This window comes from Psittacula echo (assembly GCF_963264785.1).
Source record: "Psittacula echo genome assembly, chromosome: 4".
NCBI classification, from domain to species: Eukaryota; Metazoa; Chordata; class Aves; order Psittaciformes; family Psittacidae; genus Psittacula; species Psittacula echo.
In genome coordinates this window covers 41,952,285-41,972,672 of record NC_137738.1, presented here as the reverse complement: position 1 = coordinate 41,972,672, position 20,388 = coordinate 41,952,285, and the positions used below count along the sequence as shown (strand labels likewise).

Genomic DNA, 20,388 nt, shown 5'->3' with positions numbered 1-20,388 from the left:
GGTCCCCTAACTGATGCACACAATAAAAGTACCAGGTTTCTCCACATCTTCTTCCTGCTTCGTTAATGGAAAAGTGGTTGTAGGCCAAGTAGCAAAGAATAGCGGAGGTTGGTATGCTGGGCACACGGTTTTGGAGGCCAGCACCTCCAAAACAAACCTCTGAGAATGATATTCACTGGGGGTTAACATTGGCTTCAGAAGGTGGCCAGGACACAAGTGACACATTTCCTCCAAGGAAAGTGAGCCTGAGGTACAGCTGACAGCTTAATGTAGCTCCCAAGCAAGAGCAGCAAAACAGAAGTAATCTGTTATGATGAAATGGGCTCCACGCCCAAGGAGGCTTTTAAGTGTAGGATTCAGAAATAAAAAAACCAAATGCCAATACTGGGACGAGCGCAGTTGAAGGCAGTCCACAGTTGCTGCTAAAATTGCCATGAGGTCATGACTCACCCAGGGCCGCCACCGAAACAGGGTGAAGAACCCGGCTGCTGCTCCACCCCTTGGGCAGGTCCCCACTCCTGGGGCATGGTGCCAGGTGGCTCCCAAATTGCCAGCATTTGGGAGCTGCCTCTCTGCCTGCCAGGTCACCCCCATGCAAACTACAGCGAGGGGAAACCTCTTGTATGTCCACCGCTCGGTCCCTTGCCTCACCGTGACGTCACTGCATGTGACCGATGACACCAAGCTATGTGGTGCGGTCGACACGCTGGAGGGAAGGGATGCCATCCAGAGGGGCCTCGAGAGGCTTGAGGGGTGGGTGAAAGCCAACCTCATGAAGTTCAACAAGGCCAAGTTGGGGCACTCCCAAGCACAAATATAGGCTGACCTAGTGGAAAGTGTCCCTGTCCACAGCAAGGGCAATGGAAACAGATGATATTTAAGGTTCCTTCCAACCCAAACCGTTCTGTGAATCACTGAGTACAAATTAAGCAACGCTAATATGATGGTAGGGGTGATATGACTAGTAGCAATTCCTGTTTCTGGTAATAATTACTGTTTCTCCTTGTTTGCTCTCTGCCTGGGTTCTCTATATTTTCCAGGCTGGTCTTCACACCTAGGAAAGCTAAAATTGCACCTTGGTTTAAAGAAAAAGTGAGATTTGCGTCACTACAGCATAGAATCATAGAACGGTTAGTGTTGGAAAGACAAGATCGTCTAGTTGCAACCCCCCTACTATGGGCATGGACACCTCACTCTAGACAATGTTGCCCAAGGCCCTATCCAATCTGGCCCTGAAAACTGCCAGGGATGGGGCATTCACAACATCTTTGGGCAAGCTGTGCCAGTGCCTCACCACCCTTACAGTAAAAAACTTCTTTATGTCTAACCTGAACTTCCCCTGTTAAAGTTTAAACCCCTTCAACCTTGTCCTATCCCTACAGTCCCTGATGAAGAGTCCCTCGCCCGTATCCTAAGGCATCGTCCCAAGAGCGGTGGCTTTCAGAAGGGGTCTCGTAGCGTGATCTCAGCTACTGCGCTGCTACCAAGCACACGGCTGGGCTCGACCTGGCGCAGCCCTTACGGACGGTTCAGCCCCCAGCGGCCGCCCCGGAACCGTCGGTAACGTCTACGCTGGGCCCGGCCCGGGACAGCACCTGGAGGCGGGGCAGCACCGGGGCGGGTCCAGCAGCTGCCGGCGGGAGGAGCCAGGCCGGGGAAGGGGCGGCCCGGAGCGGTGCTGCCGGGACGGCAGCGTGAGAGGGGACTAGTCGGCGTCCAGAGGAGCGCGGCTGCATTCTGCAGCGGGGGCTGGTGCCGGCGCCGGCGGGGTTGAGCTCACCATGGAGCCGGTGACCCGGTGGAGCCCGAAGCAAGTGGTGGACTGGACTAGAGGTAAGAGAGCGCCGGGTGGGCGCCGCGGGAACTTTCCGGTGTCTTGCTGCAGGATGACCCCGGCGGGGTAGCGCTGGCCGCCGCCGCTCCTCTCCCCGAAGCCGGGCTCCTCGGCTGGGCGACCGCGTGGCCGGCGGGGCCTTTACTATCGTCGCGGCGGTGCCGGCCCCGGTCCCGGCTCCGTGGGACACTTTCGGTGTGGTGTATGGGAGGAGGCGGCGGCTTACCGCGCCCTCCTGACTTATCTGCTTACCTGCTAGTGCACTTGTGCGTGTTCCGAGTCGTGTTTGTTTTGGTTTGGTTTTGGGACACGGGGAAAGGGGAAGGTGAGTTTTGTACCGGGCTGTGTGAGGGTGGCTGGCTCGGGGCACATATATGTGTATATGTACAGTGGGGTCTCCCCAGGGCTCGATCCCCTTCTACTGTTGTGCTTGCATGTTTATATCGCATCTATATGCTCACACAGAGATCCCCTTCAGGTAGTTGTTCCATGTGAGTTTACTTCCAGCTTTTCAAACAAAACCTACTCACTGGTCGAATAAACTTTCTATGTTGTAAGCTAAGCAAAAGCTCTATGAACTAGCTCAAGTAAGCAAGGACTCTTGATCCTGTTTAACGGTGATGGGATTAAAACGTAGGGCTCCCGCTCGGAGAGTTGAGTAGTGTCCCCTTCATCCGCCTGTCCATCCATCCCTCCCACCCTCATCTCTCGTGTCTGTGCTTGTTTCTCTCCCTCTCCCGCTTATCAAAACTTCCTACTCTGCCTCGAGGTTTGTTCACGATGTTGACAGAGGTGTGAAAAGCTTCAGCTGGACTGATGTGCGAAGAAGGCACTTGAGAAGCTTTCACCCAGCTCCGGGAACCTCTTTGGTGGGAGACAGGAGGTGGGGACAAAGCAGGCGCTGGGTCACGGGCTGCACCCGTGAGGCGCCCCGTTCCTGCCATGGGAGACCTCTGCAGTGTTGGGTATCGTCGGGGTTTTTTTGAAGGCAGATTAAACCTCAGGTTTGTCAACTCCAGCTCGACCCTGTGAGTGTTTTCTGAGTGCCCACTGGGATACTGCTCTTGCAGTTCCCTCTCTACCGGGAATAAATTGAAAGGGAAATCACTATGAGTTAGGTGAGGGATTTATGACTTTATAAGGGTACTTCTGTTTTTTCGTAGGACTATGTTTTAGTGTGACTGCCTTTTGTTACATAAAGTATTTTCACAGGCTTTGCTGCAGTTGAAGTCAATGTGAAGTTAGGAATGTTTTCAGAGGTGAAAGTTTCCCTGGATTAGAAGCGGCACTTACTTATAGCAGCCATTACTACTCTGTCTCAGGACCATAATGCTGATTAGACTGCGTGCCTGTGGTCAGCACTTGGCAGTAGTTCGGCTCAAGACCGAGGCAAATTTGGAAAGCAGGCTCATGTTTTCACACAGAGTGAGATGGATACTCCCAGCCCTCCTGAGCGTGAACATGTACGTGAAGGGGCTGTGCCAGTGAGGGACCATCCAAGCAGCCTTTGTGAGAAGAGGATTCCACACAAACGTGCTGTGAAGTTATGCGTTAACATATAAATAACTTCCCCAGAAAGATCTCTTTTCCCTGATTGGTGGTGGTTTAAACAGGAGTGCATTGTTCCAATGAAATAAGCTTTTTGCTGTGGCATGTGGAATATTTATATAATGCTTTTCCCTCATTGTGTTTTTTCTCTTGGGCGCTGAAAGTTTGTTACCTTGCCAGATTAAAGACTAAACCTGCTAATCATTTTAAAAGGCTTTATTATACTTCAGCATGCTTGGCTTGCGCTCTTGCATAATTTATTTTACTTGCAGGTTCCATGAGCAGGTAACTCTTTAGCTGGACCCTCAATTAGTGTTATGCAGAATAATTTGAGGGCTGGCTGTTGTTGGGAGGTGGATCTTCTGACTAATGCAAACACGTGTCCTTTGAAATGCAAAGGAATAAATTAAAGGCTGCTGGTGACTTTTGTTTCTGCTGCTGTTTTTCAGTTTCTAGGTAAGCTTTTGACCTCTGGTGCACAGTGTCATTTTATGTCACTCCCTGCATGACAAGACTGTAATAAAGAAATGAGATGTGGAAACTTTTTCTTTATGGTTATACTTTCATCTCTGCACGTTAAAATTGACACTTTAATAGCTAGCTAACAACTTTGTTAGCACAATGTTTCATAGTTTATTTTTAATCTGAAATGGTTATTTACCATGTAGTTCACAATCACTGGATTTTATGTTTGACCAAAACCTAACATTCTGTATTTTATCTTATGAATATTATATTTAATTCTCAAGGTTAATTTCGTAAAACATGTGTTTAGAGGAGAGCTTATGCCATTTGTTTTCTTACACGTGCCATTTAGAAAGGGGATGATACCATGACCTTCACTGAACCGGCCAAGCTCTGGGAGAAAGTATTTGGCTAGTGGTATTTGCTGCCTGTAGTTAGTGCTGTGGTGCCATGGAGATGTATTCTAGAAGAATGACATAAATAACTGGTGGGAGATGCCAGTTCTCAGTGGGGAGATTGGTTTTGCAGATAATGATTCATGCTTATCATACAACAATAACATCTTGGAAAATGTAGAGTGGCAGAAATAAGTGGTCTGACTTAATCCATTTTAATGTTCAATGTAAAGCTGAGAATATTTCTCCAGGGTTTTTCTTTTCCCTTACAAATCTTTGTACAATCAAACAACTGTAAAATGATTTCTCTCTCTCTCTCTCTCTCTCTATATATATATATAAATATATAACCTTTCCTAGCCACAAGAAACGTGAAAACTCCCTTCTATTCCATGAAACAAGCCCCCAAAAGCAAAGTCCAAAAGTAAGCTGCTAACTGCTGGAGAGTTGGCTTATTGACTCTTGGTGAACTTGCTTTTTCTTTTTTTTTTTTAAAGTAGCTTTTGAACTAACTCTTTTAACAAGGTAACTCTTATCCCGAAGAGTGTTCTGTGATTTTTGAGCTGTTCACTCCTAGGTAAATACTATAAATACCATCTATCTGTAATGTAAAACAGAACCTATCAAGGAGTAGTAAGCTGAATGTGAATGTTTTTAGTTTTTTGTAGTCAGGTTTTAAATAAAAAGTGCTCTGTTTGTTGTTACCAACAACAGCTGGTACAAAATGCAGTTGCTTGTCCTCTCTTGCTAATTCAGACTAGAATGCTGCTATTTTTTGTGAACAAGGGTGTTTTTTCTGGCAGAGTGCTGTGTACCAACAGTAGCAGGCTATGTAGCTAATAAGAGTTGGTCTAGCTAAACCAAAACTACTGAGGAGGAGTTGTGCTTTTACTTGCTACCAGTTTTCTGTGCAGATGAAGCATTTCTCAAGCTTTGACCAAGGATGTAATAGCTTTTTAGCTATAGCATCAGTTTTTGAAAACTGTATCTTATATTTTTATAAGTACCTCCTTGATTTCTCTCTGGAAGAAGTGATGGTGTAGTTATAGGTTTCTCTTACAGCATGGCACAAATTGAAATAGTGTTTAGGAGCTATATTCAGCCATGAAAGGTGGTACTTTGGCTAGGATGCTGTGTTGTTTTGACTTGTGGTTCTGCTGGTGTGGAGTTTTATGTTCTTTGAGTGATACAGCCTGCACTGTTTTCCTGACTACACTGGCAAGATTTTTTTTGGATCATTCTATGGTTAACCTGTGGTCTTGCTCCAGTGCAGGCTAAGATCCTTACAGGCTCAAAATCGTCACCTGTATCTCACAGCACTCCCTTGTGAGCCCATGAAACTGAATTCCCCCAGAGGCCCTCGAGGGATTCCTGGAGTTGTTCAGGTTATTGTGGGACAGATGTATGCCTATGGAAGTTATAGCATATCTGCAGTACACTGCTGGTATATGTTTGTGGGCTTGCAGTTTTTTTGGCTGTCCTGGATGCAGAAGCGAGAAAGAACCTGTGTACTTCCATAGGGGTGTGCAAATGGAGAAACATTTAGCACAAAAGTGATTTACTGGCATAGCAACAGTTTGAAGTTACCAGTGTTGTGATGTGGAGGAGCCTTCTCTGGTCTCAGAAAACCCGGGCTACTGAAAACCCTGCAGCTAAGTTCATTCCTCAAAAGATGTGAGGGGGAGGAAATCTGTGTATGGGATAGTCTCCTGTGTGAGAAATGTCACTGTCTTATTGGAGAACATTGATGTGCCTCCTCTTTGTTTGCTGTAGCCTGATCTGTCTCTTCCCCCTGCCCCCAGGCATCACATACTTATGTGAGTTGTGTCTTCAAGCCAAATTTTAAACGGTAAAGACAGTTTGATGCACTTGTGGTTAGAAGGATCTGTTGTTGTGAGGCTCTGTTACAATTTGGCCTTTGTAGCTGTAGGCTCAGCTAGCTGGGGATCAGGCGTCTGCTTTGGCCTCTTTACTGCACTCCAGGTATAGTTATTCCCTTCCTCTGTAGTTCATGGATATCACTTACTCCTATGCCTATTATATAATGAAATACTCAGATTTCCATTCCTAGTAAAGCTTTTAGGCAACTATATTTATTTATAGGGATGCTTGGGAGAAGACGGGGATATATGCTAATTTATTAATAGTTAGCAATTAATTGTGAGAGCCTGGTCTTCCTTTTTTTAGAGCTGTCTTGCTTATCCAGGGAGATTTCAACAACGTCACTCATGTTAACTGTGTGTGCTGCAAACTAGCTGGAATTTAGGAACAGTGATGGGTAATGCATAGCACTGGAGTTATTTCTTTAGCCTTTTCTTTTTAGGTACCCTCAAATGAATGTTTTGTTCAATTTTTTTTTTTGGAAAATAACAGTAAGAACCCTCTGATTATTTCTTCAGGCAGAGTAAAGATTTCAGTGAAGAAGAGTAGAAGGCTGCCTGTAATTGGGGCTGCAGAAGAATCTCTCTATTTACTTGGATGCCTAAAAATAGTTGTATAGAGTATTTGTTAAATAGATCAGAAAGTGACATTGAATAATCAGTCTTTGTAGATCTCAGCTGAAAGTCTCAGTATAGCTGTCCCGTAATGATTTACTAGAGAAACCTGTATATACTAAATAGACCTATTTTTATTTATTTGTGGGCTGAAACAAAGTAAAAAGTTGCACAACGAGTTTGTGTTACTGCAGTCTTAAAGTTATTCATTCATTGTTGCCAAGATCGGTGAATGTATATGAAAAAAATAAACCAAAGTTTGCCTCTGTGTTCATGTGTTTAGATCATGTTCTCATGTTTTTTGCTGCATTGCACTTGAGCTGCTTGTGGGTTCTGTGAATTTTTTTCTTCCCCCTGATCTTCTTGTGTTCACAGTCAGCTCTATTTATTTGCCGTTAAGCTGCTGTTCAAACTATTTTAGCCAAACATCAGAAAGTCTAGCAGTTGAACGCTGTCAGCATAATGTCTGAAAAGCAACATTTTAAATGCTAAAATCACAATGGGTGTTGGTGGAAAGTTGATTGTAGCCTTCGTAGAGGAATGCAGTGAAACTCCGATAATGCATTTTAGGTATATGAGGTATATTTAGGTAGTACCTGTACCTAGGTTGTACTGTTAAAAGCGCGAGTATGCTTGCTTGGTATTACCCAACTATACTTATTAAGAGAAATTTCTTCTAACTGCTCAGTAGAAGGTACAGAGGTTGCTCAGTGGGTTGGTTGCTTTTTTCCTTCTATCTTATAAAGCTTTTCCTTCCTTGAATGACAGGAAGTCATTGGTATCTGATATTGGAGACCTTTGTAGGAAAAACCTCACTTTAGATGAAATGTTGTATGTGTGTGTCAGATTCTCATAACTCTTATTATGGGTTCATTCTTTTCCTTGCACTTCTGCCTGGGAGCCCATATTTTCAGCATGTACATCCTTTTGGCTGAGGATCATGCCTCTCTCTAGCTCACTGCAAGAGCTAAGGGAAGACACAGTACAGGGCACCAGATAAAATGCACGTTGAAATTTGTCGTGATGTTTTGTTTCTTAAGTAAAAGACCCTGACAAAAGGCTGTTATCCAACACAGGCTACTAGATGAATTGCAGTTATGAGGGATGCGTGCATACAGCTTGTTAGCAAGTATTCAAAAGTATGTGGGGTTTTTTGGGTGGTGTTTGTTCTTTCCTTTTGATTTTTTTTTTTTTTGAATCTAAACTTCGGGATTGCCTGGTGTCAATTATAGTCTAACAGATGAGCTCCTTCCAGGCACGTCAAACAGAGGATGCCTAGTGACAGTTATGGTTTGCAGGAGAGGTAGTGAGACTACTCAGTTGGTTTTTTTTTTTCTGTATCATCTTAGGACAGGATTTTCGCTTAGAGGCAAGCATCACACAGAAGGTATGTTAGTAAGTCTGAACAGTGCCTCTGTGAATTTAGTGGAAGAAGTTTTTTGCTGCTGCATTTTTTCCATAAAAGTAATGATATTGGCTTTCTGATAACACCAGTTAGGTCTCACCTCCCTAGAGGGGTGGTGTTTCCACAATGTCTCCTCATTCTACCCTGCACATACTCCAAATATGTGAGCCCTGTCAAAAGGAGGAGGTAGTGAGGTACTCACGTTTTCAAGGCTAACCTGGAGAAAGGAAAGGAAGGCGGAACAGGAATTAGTGGAGCTGAGGCCTCTATAGCAGCCTCTCACATGTTTGTGGTAGTTCTTCAGGAACCAGCTTATTGTGATTGCAAGATTGCTCATAGATTTTAGTGTTTGTCCACAGGGCTGCAGTGAGAGATAAGAAATTCAAATAAAAATGCTGCTTGACTGTGGTTTGCTCTCTGATGTTAGGCAGAGTAGACAGTCCTTTTGTCATTTGGGCTCTCCTTGCCAGTGTGAGATGACTCTGTAGTCTGTGGCTATTATTCAGATCCCTGGGCCAAGCTTCCTTTGCACAAGGAAATTGCCTGTGGGTTTCCATATGCCTGTCCCCATTTTTTCAGGGTACAAGCAATAACATTTCACAGCTTGGGCGGTCTGCGGGAGGTCCAGTGAATCAGGCTGATCTGTTTCACTGGATTTAAACATTAGTTACCTGTTAAAATAGATATTTAGGATATTATGAAATGTAGGTAATTTTTATCAAATGTCACACATGCTGGGCAGACCCAAGCATCTATGTTTGATTTGGTGAGGTCAGATCACTGACCTCTGAAGCTTTGGTCTACAGAGATGCATTCAGTATCTGGCCAAATTATAATATTGCATCAGTGCCAAGTTAATATAATTTCTTGTATGTGCTTCTTTGATACCCTTTAACATGAAGATTGTTCTTTGTCACTGTAATGACAAAATCTCTCTAGTCTTTTTTCGACTATTTCTTGTACTGGTAGTTAAGTGTAGGTAAGCAAAGCATCTGGTGTGCTGTTGCAATCAAAGCTTTGTGGTATAAATATGATCTTATCTTGCTCTTTGATCAAAGGAAAGAACTCCATTTAAAACTTAATTGCTGCTTATCCAGGGCTAAGCTTTCTGCTAAAGCAAGTGTTGGTACACACTTCTAGGCTAATGATCCTGATGTCTCTGTCTTGTGTTTGCAAAATTAATGTTGCTTAGGTTGCCATCCTTTTATCATTAATAGCTTATCTCACAGTCTTGTATTACTGGAATGAAGCTTGCTGGGTGAATGCTTTATGAAAAGCTCTGCAATATGCCCATTTTGTCATCAAATGAAAGATATCTATCTGGTAGAGATGTTTTCCTAGCCAGAAGAGAAGGGAAGGGCTCAAAGTGTTACCTCCTATGGATATGTTAGTGAGTTTAGTGGGCCAGTGGGGCAAACTGGTTAAGGGCTTCTGTTGGGTTTTGTAGCTTATAAAACAGCCTTATCTAATAAGAGAGAGGATTTCTGCCTTCAGTTGTGATACTACTGCTGTTGCTTTTTCTGAAGATGCTTTGTTCTGTGCTACAGGTCTTTGCACTACTTGTTTTCCTTCTCCTGACCTAGCATTGTGAAAGAGCTGTGTTCTTGCTGTGGTGGCCAAAAGGCAACCCTTTGGTGACAGGTGAACGTATAAATAGAAGAATGAAAATCTACCAGTCTGTTTCATTGGGACAGCAATATCCTAACTCCAGTGCCTTGAGAATTTAATTTTGAGTTGACTGCTATCCCTCTGCTGCAGGAGGCAGAGACTGTACCTGAACAGGTATTGGCACTGCACTGCTGAGATGTGTGGTTGGTGATGGGGGCAGGGAAGGAGGAGGGACCAGGGGATGGAGACGTGCCTGGAGAGTGTTGTAGAGGAAAAGTGGGAACCTAGCAAAATACAAATACCTACCCTGACATGAGTGGTTTTGGTGTGTGGTGTTTTTTCTTTTTGGGTGTATGTGTATGTTCTCTTTTTTCTTTCTTTTCTCCCCTGAGCAGTTCTAGTGCTGATGTGTATTCACTGCTTCACTCGCCCATCCTTCGCAAGGTGCAGGAGTCTTGCTGTTAGTATGCTGTTAGCTTCATCAAACAGAATTTTAAAAGGATTATGGCAAAACATGAAACTCAGTAATTGTTGGCATTCCTAGTGCAAGCTGTAACGGAAACTTTGGAAGAAAGAGGAGACAAAAGATAAATATGCTGTAATTTCTGTGTGCTTGTATCGGTTTTTTTCTTTAAAATTTGTAGCATTCCGTGTAGTGTTTGGATGTAGGCAGTACTCACCAGAGGATGTAATATTATACGTCTTGTGAAATGTAATCCTTGTGTAAACATAAAAGCATCATATTTTCTTGTATTTAAAAACAATCCTTCATCTTTAACTACACATAGTTAACACTACTTCAGACGATAACACTAGATAGATAAATCTGTATGTGATCAAAACAAGAGTCTGGAAATCAAACTTCCCATAACATTTTTCTTTCTTGCTGTTTTTTGGTTGTATATTAGATCAATGTGTTAGACATCACTGCATTCATAAAAAAAAAAAAAAAAAAGAAGTTAAGAACATGGTTTGCCTTCAGTTATGATTAGGATTTAACAATAATGTTGGAGAAACATCTAATGTTGGCATTTGACTGAGGATGAGATTCACTGCTTATTTGGGAGAGTGGGTGTGGGTTTGATGCAGAAGTGCAAATCTGGAGCATTAAAATGGACTGAGATGGATGCTGTGCTTCCATAGCAGATACTCGCTGGCAGTGAAGGATCTGGTTTTTATGGTTGCTCTTAAGATAGTCATCAGAGCTTCTTAAATGTTTTGCTGCTTACTTTATCAGGGTATGTGTACCAGCCTGATACTGGCCAGTAGGATTCTGTCAAGTTGTGGACCTTCTGATTCAGACTTTAAAAGTATCAAGAGAAGATTATTGGAGTAGAGCCTTGAAAAACAAAGTCTATGGAGGATGTTGGAATGTTCTTTTGGTGCAGTTCCCTCCTTGATTTAACCTTAATGCGTCATTATTACAGTGTCCCTGGTGCTTTCCAGTCTTGGTTCTTTTAGCACCCTTCTCAATAGGAATTTGCTGTTGTTTTCATTTTAAAGATAGGGAGTTAACACTGTGAAGAACTTGGGGTGTGCCTACCTTACATAGTGCAGGTCCAACTAACCTCTGAAGTAGGTTATTTATGTAGTAGAAACAGCATTAGCATAATTGTCTTGGCTATTTTCTGACCCTAACCATTCTGTGATCCTATAATTTTTGTTCCCTAATGTAGTTATATTGCTTATAAACTGAAATGTCTGTCTGGGCTACTTCAAGTATCCATTCATGGCTCTGCATTGTGGAGCATATGGTGAAACTAAGTGATTTGCCTCTGGTCATACAGTGGGTGGTATTCAAGTCAGGATTAAGACATGATTAATTTAGATGTGTATATTCCTGTTATAGTCCCTGAAGCCTAGAGAGTGGCTCAGAAGATCTTTTACTCGGTGTCTGTTTCAGGGCAAGTTGAATCATGCTCTGGTCTCCGTTGAGTACTGAGTATCCCACTATTGAGTATCGTGGGAGTTCAAGCATGTCAGTTACCAACCAGTTCCATCCCATGATGTTTGCAGCAGAGGAAGGAAACTTGCAGGCCCTGGTTCAGGGTTGCACTGACGTTTTCTCCTTTCTGTATTGGTCACCTGAGAACTGCTGGGGTGCAGCAAGTCATAATGACAAATGCGGGGGCATGCTCATTTAAAAGTGTGTGCTTGCTTAAAGTAGAGCATGGCTGCATTTAACATTGTTGCAATGCTACCAGTCAATAGGCATCTGATGTGCAAGAGTTGTTGACTCTTGTCAATTGGTGTGATCTGTATGTGGGAGAGCTGTAACTGTATCTTGTGCTATTCAGCATCTGGTGAAAAATCTGGTGTATTTCAAGTCACAGTTCTTAAAATATTGCATGCGAGGGTAATAACAGATGCAAGCATTATAATAACCGACCTCTTCTGTGCTACCTTGTAAAGCTCTGTAGAAAGATTAGCAGCACCGCAGCTTATTGCATGAAAAGGTATCATGTAACAAGTATATTTGAATCAGGAATAGCTGATACTTTTTGGATCTTTGTGATACACTTAGAAACACTTGGAACAGCCTTCTGGGACTTGTTTGGATCCTTTTTACAGCAGATAATCGTCCAGTCTTATGGTGCTATCCATGGTGGGAAACCAGTTTCTTGAAACAAGGCAATTGACAATTGAACACAGGGATGTGGCCGTAGTACCACTAGCAACACTGTGCGTCAGCTTGTAGTGTAGTAAGGTTAGTACTGGCTTCTCAGGGTTGTATACTTGGAGAGGAATTCCAGCTCCCAACAGTCATAGCCAGTCCTGTGCTATGCACACCTGGAGACTTTTGCTGGGCTGTCATTCACAGAAATACTCATCTCTCAGATGGTCAGCTTGTATGTACACTTACAGGTTTTTCTCAAATTAACATGTCTTGACTGCTGAGAAACGCTGAATGGATTGTGTGGTTTCTAACCTATGTGTAATTGAGTATAATGCATGTAAATTTATTGTCCAGCATCATCTTCAATTTTCCAAGGGTTAAGAGTGTGTTGAAGTGATAGTTGGAAACTTTAATTATCTCATGTGGCTCTACTGAATTATATTTTGCTCTTGAATATTCCTCCCTGTCATTGGGTGTTTTCAAAAATCTGTTAACTTTTAAAACTACTTTCCTATTAAGATTTTAACCATTTTCCATTCTGCCTGCAGCAGCTTCCTGGCAGCTTTGCTAGCCGCATATGCAAGGGCCCTCCCTAGAGATGCTTCTGGCACCTAGGAATTACGCATTTACCTGGAAGCTCCACCAATAAAGATGTATTCTGTAACAGATCTTTCAAAAACCCTCCAAACCCAATTTAGCTGAAATGTGGAGAGAAAGAAGCAAATAGCCATCAGCTGAATTGACTGACTTCTGTACAAATATTTGGTGGTGTTTTGCTGTGCCTTAAGAGTGTCAAGAAGACTTGTTTGGAGCTTCAGCAAAAGATCAGAAATATCTTGTCACCACCCTATGCAGAGAGTGGAATATCTGCTCATGCTTTTGCCTCTTCATAATCACAAAAAGTATTGTGTGAGGATGTCAGATAGAATGGCTGAGATAAGCATAAGGTTTTTTCCTGCCCTCCTTGATCCACTTTACATCTTGGAAGGAGGTAGGGCTTCTGGTCAGGTTGGTGGTATTTTGGATGTGTATGATTCAGAGCCCTCAGTCAGCTTGCCACCACTGATCCTATGCCTTTGGCTTTCTGACAGTTGGGGTGTTGCACTTGAACTGTGATGAGGTCTCTGCTATTTTAGGAAGTAGCATCATCACTGCACACCTAACTAGGACTGTAAGATGATGCGGAGCAATAAAAATGTGTCAGGCAGCTAGCTGAAGCAATTGCTTTAGATGTTTAAAACAATTGCAAAAATATGGGGAAGCTGAGACATTTGGTGATTGACTGCTCAGTTAATAAACCTTGTTTTTTTTGACAGGGCCTGTTCAAAGAGAGCTGAGATGCTTCAGCAATATGCTTTAAAATGCCTATTGTGTTTGATGCTTCAAGGCAGGTCTCTGGGACAACACTATCAGCAAGTTTTAGTGCTGCAAAGTATTTGTGTGTGGTTTTCTTTTTTTTTCTAGCTAGGTGAGCTGACTGTATCAGTCTTTTCTTCCCCTCTCTTTGCAGCCACCTGTATTGCTTTGAATGTATGCTGGCTGAATTTGGTTTCAAAGGTCTTTGTGGCCAGGCCTTCTGCACATCTTCCCTCATCTGTTGCTGGGAACCCAATGGCTTTACATGAACACCTTTTAAGCTTTCTAATCCTTCTTACAGGGCTGTGAAGCTCTCCTCAAAGCTGTCAGCTGTGATGGCATCAAGCTTCTGAGCCTTTTGCAGGTGAAGGGTGATGTCTAGTTCAGTGAAGTAGTTGCCTGTCTCATGGGATGGAGTGTCATTCTTCCTCTTATGTTCATCTCTGTTTCAAGCTCCCTTTAGACAGGGGTTGCGATTTTTGTTTTCTGGTTTTTAGGGTCCGTGTGTAGAACACACATGGCTCATGGAAGGAAGCAGTGAGATGTGCTATTTAAAACAATGCAAATGAAAACTTTAGCGAATCTAGAATTCCTGATGTAAATGCTGTTGGGATTTTAAACCTGAAGTAATGTGTGCATCCAAGTAATGACAGCATCGCATAGGAGAATTCACTAGTGATCCTATGGGATCTGTCCGTGATGGAAAGAGGAGGTATGCACCGTCAGCATTTTTCTGCTAATGTCATTCAACTTGCTGTGACATATTGATGTGATTAGCAGGTGCTGATGGCCACTGATTCTCATGTGCCTGTATTTACACCTCCCTGGTGACTGTAAGGTGCTAGGCACAAATGTTTCGAAATAGTGTAGGAGGTTGTCATCTAAAAGGCTGACTATCTGGCAACTACATCAGCTGTTGCCTTACAGCAAACTGCTCCTTGACTAGATCATGGGTGTAACAGTAATCACAGTGTTAGCAAGGGTGCATATACAAAGGAGAGGCAGATGTGAGTAATGTACCTTGCTGCAATCAGCCAAAACAGTTCCACATGGTGATGTGAGAAGGCAGCCAAACCAAATTAAAGGGATCACCCCATTTCTTCTTGGGAGCCAAGAGGAGGGCAGTTTTGTAATGTTGCTTCTTGTTTCCACTGTGGGAACAGGCATCAGAGTGTTAATTATCAGAGTTCAAGAAAAGGAGCTCTTGTGACTAATGAACTACTCCTTCAACCACAAAAACCTTGAAACTTTTAAAAGGCAAGCTCTTAATTGCATGTTTGAGATGAAGGCCCTAGGGTGGGGGGTTGTTGCACTGTATTAACCACATAAAGTTGTCAGGCACACAAGCTTCATGTCTTCATGTGCTAGAGACACAAACAAGTAATGTAGGATATAGTATAACTGAGCTTTTAGAAAACAAAATGACTTTGTGCTTGACCTGTTTGTTGAAGGATAGTACTCATTTTTAGGGCCAGCAAAGGCTTCTTTTTTATTTATTGTTATTATTATTATTATTTGTTCCCCTCCACTTGATAAAGAGCATGAAAGTGTCACTGCAAAGATGTTCAGCTGTTTTCCTCATGGAAGGGACCTAACCTATTAAAGTTGATAAACCATGGTGGCAGCCAAATTAGTTGAGAATGCTTCAAAGGGGACAATGCTTTTGTGTTGCCTTACTCCATGTGTAATTACTGTGATTAATATTCATATTGCATATGATGGAGTTCTGTGCTTATACTTCCATTTTTTTCCTTTGGAAGAGAATTGTAAAGAAGTTGTTAGCAACAGGAAACCAGATGTGCACAGGCTTGGTGATGGGATGTGTGGGCTGATGGGAGTCCAGCTCTGGTTAAAGTGGGCTGACGTTTAGATTTTTGTCTTTGAGTGGAATAGGTTGGTTGTTTTTTAGGTTGGATTTTTGCTTTGCCAGGGAGTTTTGCTATACAGTTGTCTCTAAAGGCTTCCCTTGCTGAAGGTTTCAGCATGGCGGTAGAGTGAGGCTGCGTGGGGGTCTGGTTCTTCCCCTCTGTCCTAAAGCTCCCCAGACCCTGCTAGTTCCTCCTCTTGGAAAAGGTGTCAGCTCTGGTCTGCAGGTAAATGCATGGTTTTAGTTTGTGGCTTTCATTCCAGCATCTTTCAGCATGTGTGCATGAGAGGGGGAAGCAGTAGTTGAAGTTTAGTGTCTGCAGACCAAGATGTTGATGACAGTTTTATATCTATTAAAATTAAAAATGTAGGGGGTGGGAGGGAGGACAGGGGAAGAAATATCTGTCTTAATTCACATGAGTGGAATGGAATGTCCAGAGAGACTAACTTTGTGGATAAGAAGGCTTTCATGTTACCCTGTTTGTTGTGGGACTACAATGCTCATCTGTGTATTGCTTGCCTTTGAGATACTGCTACTTCTGTCAATTTGAAATAAACACAGCTAGGAAAATAATGCAAAAAAAAAAAAAGTGTTTCTTGCTGAAGCAGTGTGACTGTTGGAAGGTCAGTTAAATGGTCTCTGTTGAGGAATGTCTCAGTTGAAATTTTCAATAGCAGTTTCTCTTCATCTTTCCTCCTGTGGCTATATTTCCTTTTATTCTAGGTATTTTCCTGTTATGTGGTCTTCTATCCCAGGTGGTGTTTTGTCACACTGGTCTTACTTGGATAGGAGCAGCCTCGCTGTCTCCTGGCTGTTTTATAACAGGTTTTAAGAGGATTTGGGACTTTTTTTTTCCTCAGTAAAGAAGATGCTTATGGAAGTGACGAAGAGCAGTAAATGTTTTGATGAATTGCATTAGTCTTCGTGTGGGGAGCCCTCATTCTTTTCTAGCTAATGGTAAGCAGAAGACAGGAGCACCTGGTAGCCTTTGTGGTGACAGTTTGGAAATAAGTGTGTACTTCACAGCATTCTGCTGAGGGATCTCCATTACTTGTGGAGAGGGCATTGCTGGAGTTGGTGGCTTTTTCTGGAGGCCTTGTAGAGAGCACATGTGGCTGGTGCCATCCTCTCGGTAGCAGTCTCTTGACTGGGAACCTGAAGCCATGTCTGCATAATGAAAAAATATTTGTGTGAGATACTGTTTCTTTGCTGCTGTTCTGATAACTTATAAAATCACCCTCCTTTCTCTCTCTCTCCCCACCCTTTGCCCTCCCCTGCTATTCCTCACCTTCTGTAAGACCTAATGATTAACTTGGGTGTAAATAAGGTCACTACAGTGCCTGTAAGTGAAGAACAAAGATGAATAGTGATCAAACAGGCTTACATAAATCACCATCTTAAAAGGCCATCACTGCATAATTAACAAACAGGAGTATTTCAGGGGTTGAAGAAGATCAGTCTGGTTGCATGTTCTTTCTCCACTTACAAAATAGCACACTGAGTACTACTTCTGAATTTACATGTCCTTGGGCACAAAAAGCAATTTGACATGATTTGGAAGTCTGAAAATTTGATCACTAGCTGGAGACTGCTACACAGTATTAACCATGTGGCACCTCAACTTGCAGAAGTCCAAGCTGTTGAAATAAGCTCTAGCTTCAAGAGAGTATTTGCTCTCTTTAGGTAGGTGGCTTGGAAATCGGACTCTAATACTTGAGATAAAGTATGCATCCAGGAGAGAGGCTGTTCAGGCAGTTTTAATTTGGTCAAAACAAACTAATAACACGTATTAGTTTTTGTAATTATAATTGTTTTTAAGTAAAACTTATTTAAATTTAAATTAAAAAAAAACTTATTTAAAATTGTTTTTAAATAAAACTTATGATATTTCTGGATTGAATGTAATATCTTTTTTTTTTAGTAGGCAAACTGCTTCTAGGTTTCCATGCTTTTCAGCTTTGTACAGCCTTTATACCCATGAGAAGCACTTTTACAAAAATGGTGCAACTTTTAAAGATGGGAAAGGGAGAGGGGGGAGAGAGGAAAAAAAAGTATTTTTAACAGAAATTTTGTAACCTTTTGCATGTTTTGAATTAATGGCTCTAGTAAGTCCATTCTGTGATTACGGTAATTATAACTCCTTTAAAGGATCAGGAGAAGAGGAGTGGATTATCATGTTTCAGCTTTCCACTGGACAGTTACGTTGAAGACAAGATAGGTATGTGTTAGAATAAAGTGGCTAGGCTTCTTCCAAATTTGGATTTCAAGGACCAGCAAAGCTTTGAGTGTTTTACAGTGCTTATGAAATATAACTTAGTTCTTCTTTCTACCCCATTCTTCTCTTCAAGTTAGTGATATAAATCACTCAGTTTCACATGAAACTTTGCATTTATTACTTTTTCATTATTTCTACTGTTTGTACTGATTTGCAAGAAACACTAAAATTTGTAATAGCTGGTAGTGAACAGCATAAAACCTCTGAACACCAACAGGATGCTTGAGGTTTTAAAAATTTAGTGCTATTTGACAAGTAAATAGAGGAGCAGTAAGTAGAAGAAAAGTAAGAAATGAATGTGCAAATCACCCTGGAAATAGCCATTGGGGAGGGGGTCATATTTGATATAAATAGGTGCAAAAATGATTGCACCCATGGATTTTAGGACAGTATTTGCATCTGTTTGTTTCTATCCTGTTTCAGAGACTTCTGGATCGAGTTAATTCTTTGTGATAAACTACTATGTTAACAATAAGTGCAGTCATCCCTCTTCTGCTCTTGCAGTTTCTCTAGTGTGTCTTCATAACCAAGGCTAGTGACATTATGTTGGAGAGTTTTGTCTGTAAGATTTTATTGTTAACAGGTGTCTCCTGTTGTTGTCCAACTGAACAGCCATATCCTTCTGATTATGTACTTGGGGTAGCTAAAGCAGGCTCTACTGCAATATGCTCTGAATCAACATAAGAGTGCAAGAAGTATCTATAGGGTTTATTGATTTATAGAAAGCAACCAAGAAGAGTGAGGAAAAACAACCCTATTATAGTGATGCAAAAGTTTAATAGGTGACATTTTGATCACTGCTCTTAATACAGCAGCAGGACTGTAAGTTATTTTTGGTGCTTAAAGTACTGTTACAGGTTCAGGGCCCCATTGTAAAAGATTGTATGCAATCTCCCGCATACACACACGTAGACAAGCAGCACATGCTCCCCAAGGACTAAATTGTGTCAGACATTAAGAATGCAAACCATTTATAGGATTTTCATCCCTTCGTGCATCTGTTTTGCAAATACAAAACTTAAAGCCTTAAGGGGATATTGTCCACCTTATACTTTTATAGAAGTAGGGCTGCTAAATGGCTAGGTTATCACTTTCTTTATTTCAAAAATAAAGAATGGATAGTAACATAGAAAAAACTCAGCATAAGGAAAAACTGTTTGCAGGGCATCACTGGTATTTTTATGTATAGTCAGAGGAGTGTTAAATGTATGAGAATAACGAACTGAAGAAGCATTGCTTTGAAGTGTCAGTAGGCAAAAGATAATACTGGTGGAAATACAGGTGGCTGTATTTTACTGAGACTAACTCTCTGAAGCAGAAATATTTCCTTGTTCAGACAGCTTTGAATTTTTGACAACTTGCAGTTTCACCGTTGCAATGGAGCTGATGTAAATTGTGTATTACTCTGAATACATTAACATTACAATGGAAATTACAAGACTTTATAAGGGGAATGCCTTATTAAATTGTCCAGGAGTGCTCACATGTCTGGTGCTGCTGTGCAAATTGTTTTTAAATTTGGCTGTGAACTACTTTATAGTAATAGTGAAGTTAGGTGAGCTAGTAAAGTACAGTGATGGGGAGCTGCCTGTTGGCAAGTTTAACTTCATATGCCTGCTGCTTGGAAAACTGGAGCAAGGAGATGAAGGGTGGGGTGAAACCTGCCAAAGGACCTACTCCTGAGTAAGAAGTGAAATGTTGTTTCACTTTAAGCAATATTATACAAAATGACTGATGGTAATAACACCTGGGACCCAGAAGACCAGTCTGACTAGCAACCTTGGACACTCTTGTGACACAGCATAAGCCAGTTTTGAAAGCTTGGGCAGTATATGCACTTGGTGAGTTTTGAATATTTTGTACTGGGATACAGAGAGAGAAGTGTCTTGCGGGAGGGATTTCATTGTTAGGTCAAGTACTAATAGTGCAGAGACCTTCTCCATCTATGTCCCATCTTCTCCCTCCTCCCTCTCCCTGGCCCAGTACTTTCAGAGGCAAATAGAATTCTCACCTATACCTTGTAGGACTGTGCATTAATATGCCAGCTGTGTAAGCAGCTGTGTTAGCATCCATCCTACACCACTGTCACTGTCCTCTGTTTTGTGGCATACACTGCCTCTTGTCCAACATCCCATAAGTCATTGAAGTGCCTTCTTGTATTCATTAAGTTCATGGTTCCAAATACAGCCCTGCAACACTGGCTCCTCCTAAATGGCACCTAGATTGTGTATTTACCATATCCTGTTCCTTGTATGGTGTCATTTGCTGCCAGGCTGTGCACTAGTGCCTTGAGAGTGGTCTGTGTTGGTCCACTACAAAGCTTATCTAGGCTGTGGTTTGCAGTGTTTCTCTGGTGCACTGGTGTGAGTCCCAGAAGATACTCAGACATAGCCAGGGCACTTGAGGGGGCCCCTCATCACCTCTGTTTTGGCTCTCTGTCAACCCTTTTGCTGTAGATAGGACCTGGAAGGTTTTCTGGCAAGGGGGCAGTAGTATGGTGGAGGTGAGAGAGAAGGGGGTTCA

At 42.2% G+C, this 20,388-nt stretch overlaps 1 protein-coding gene across 2 annotated transcripts in view; it reads left to right on the top strand.

Moving 5' to 3' along the window:
* Positions 1 to 1,781: 1,781 nt before the first annotated feature.
* CNKSR3 (CNKSR family member 3) overlaps positions 1,782 to 20,388 on the top strand; it is a gene marked incomplete at both ends in the record, with an annotated part of 56,056 nt that continues 37,449 nt past the window's right edge. For both annotated transcript variants that reach the window (XM_080615776.1, XM_080615775.1), the window contains one exon: positions 1,782 to 1,833. In XM_080615776.1, coding sequence (XP_080471902.1) covers positions 1,782 to 1,833 — 52 coding nt within the window. The remainder of the gene's footprint in view (positions 1,834 to 20,388) is intronic.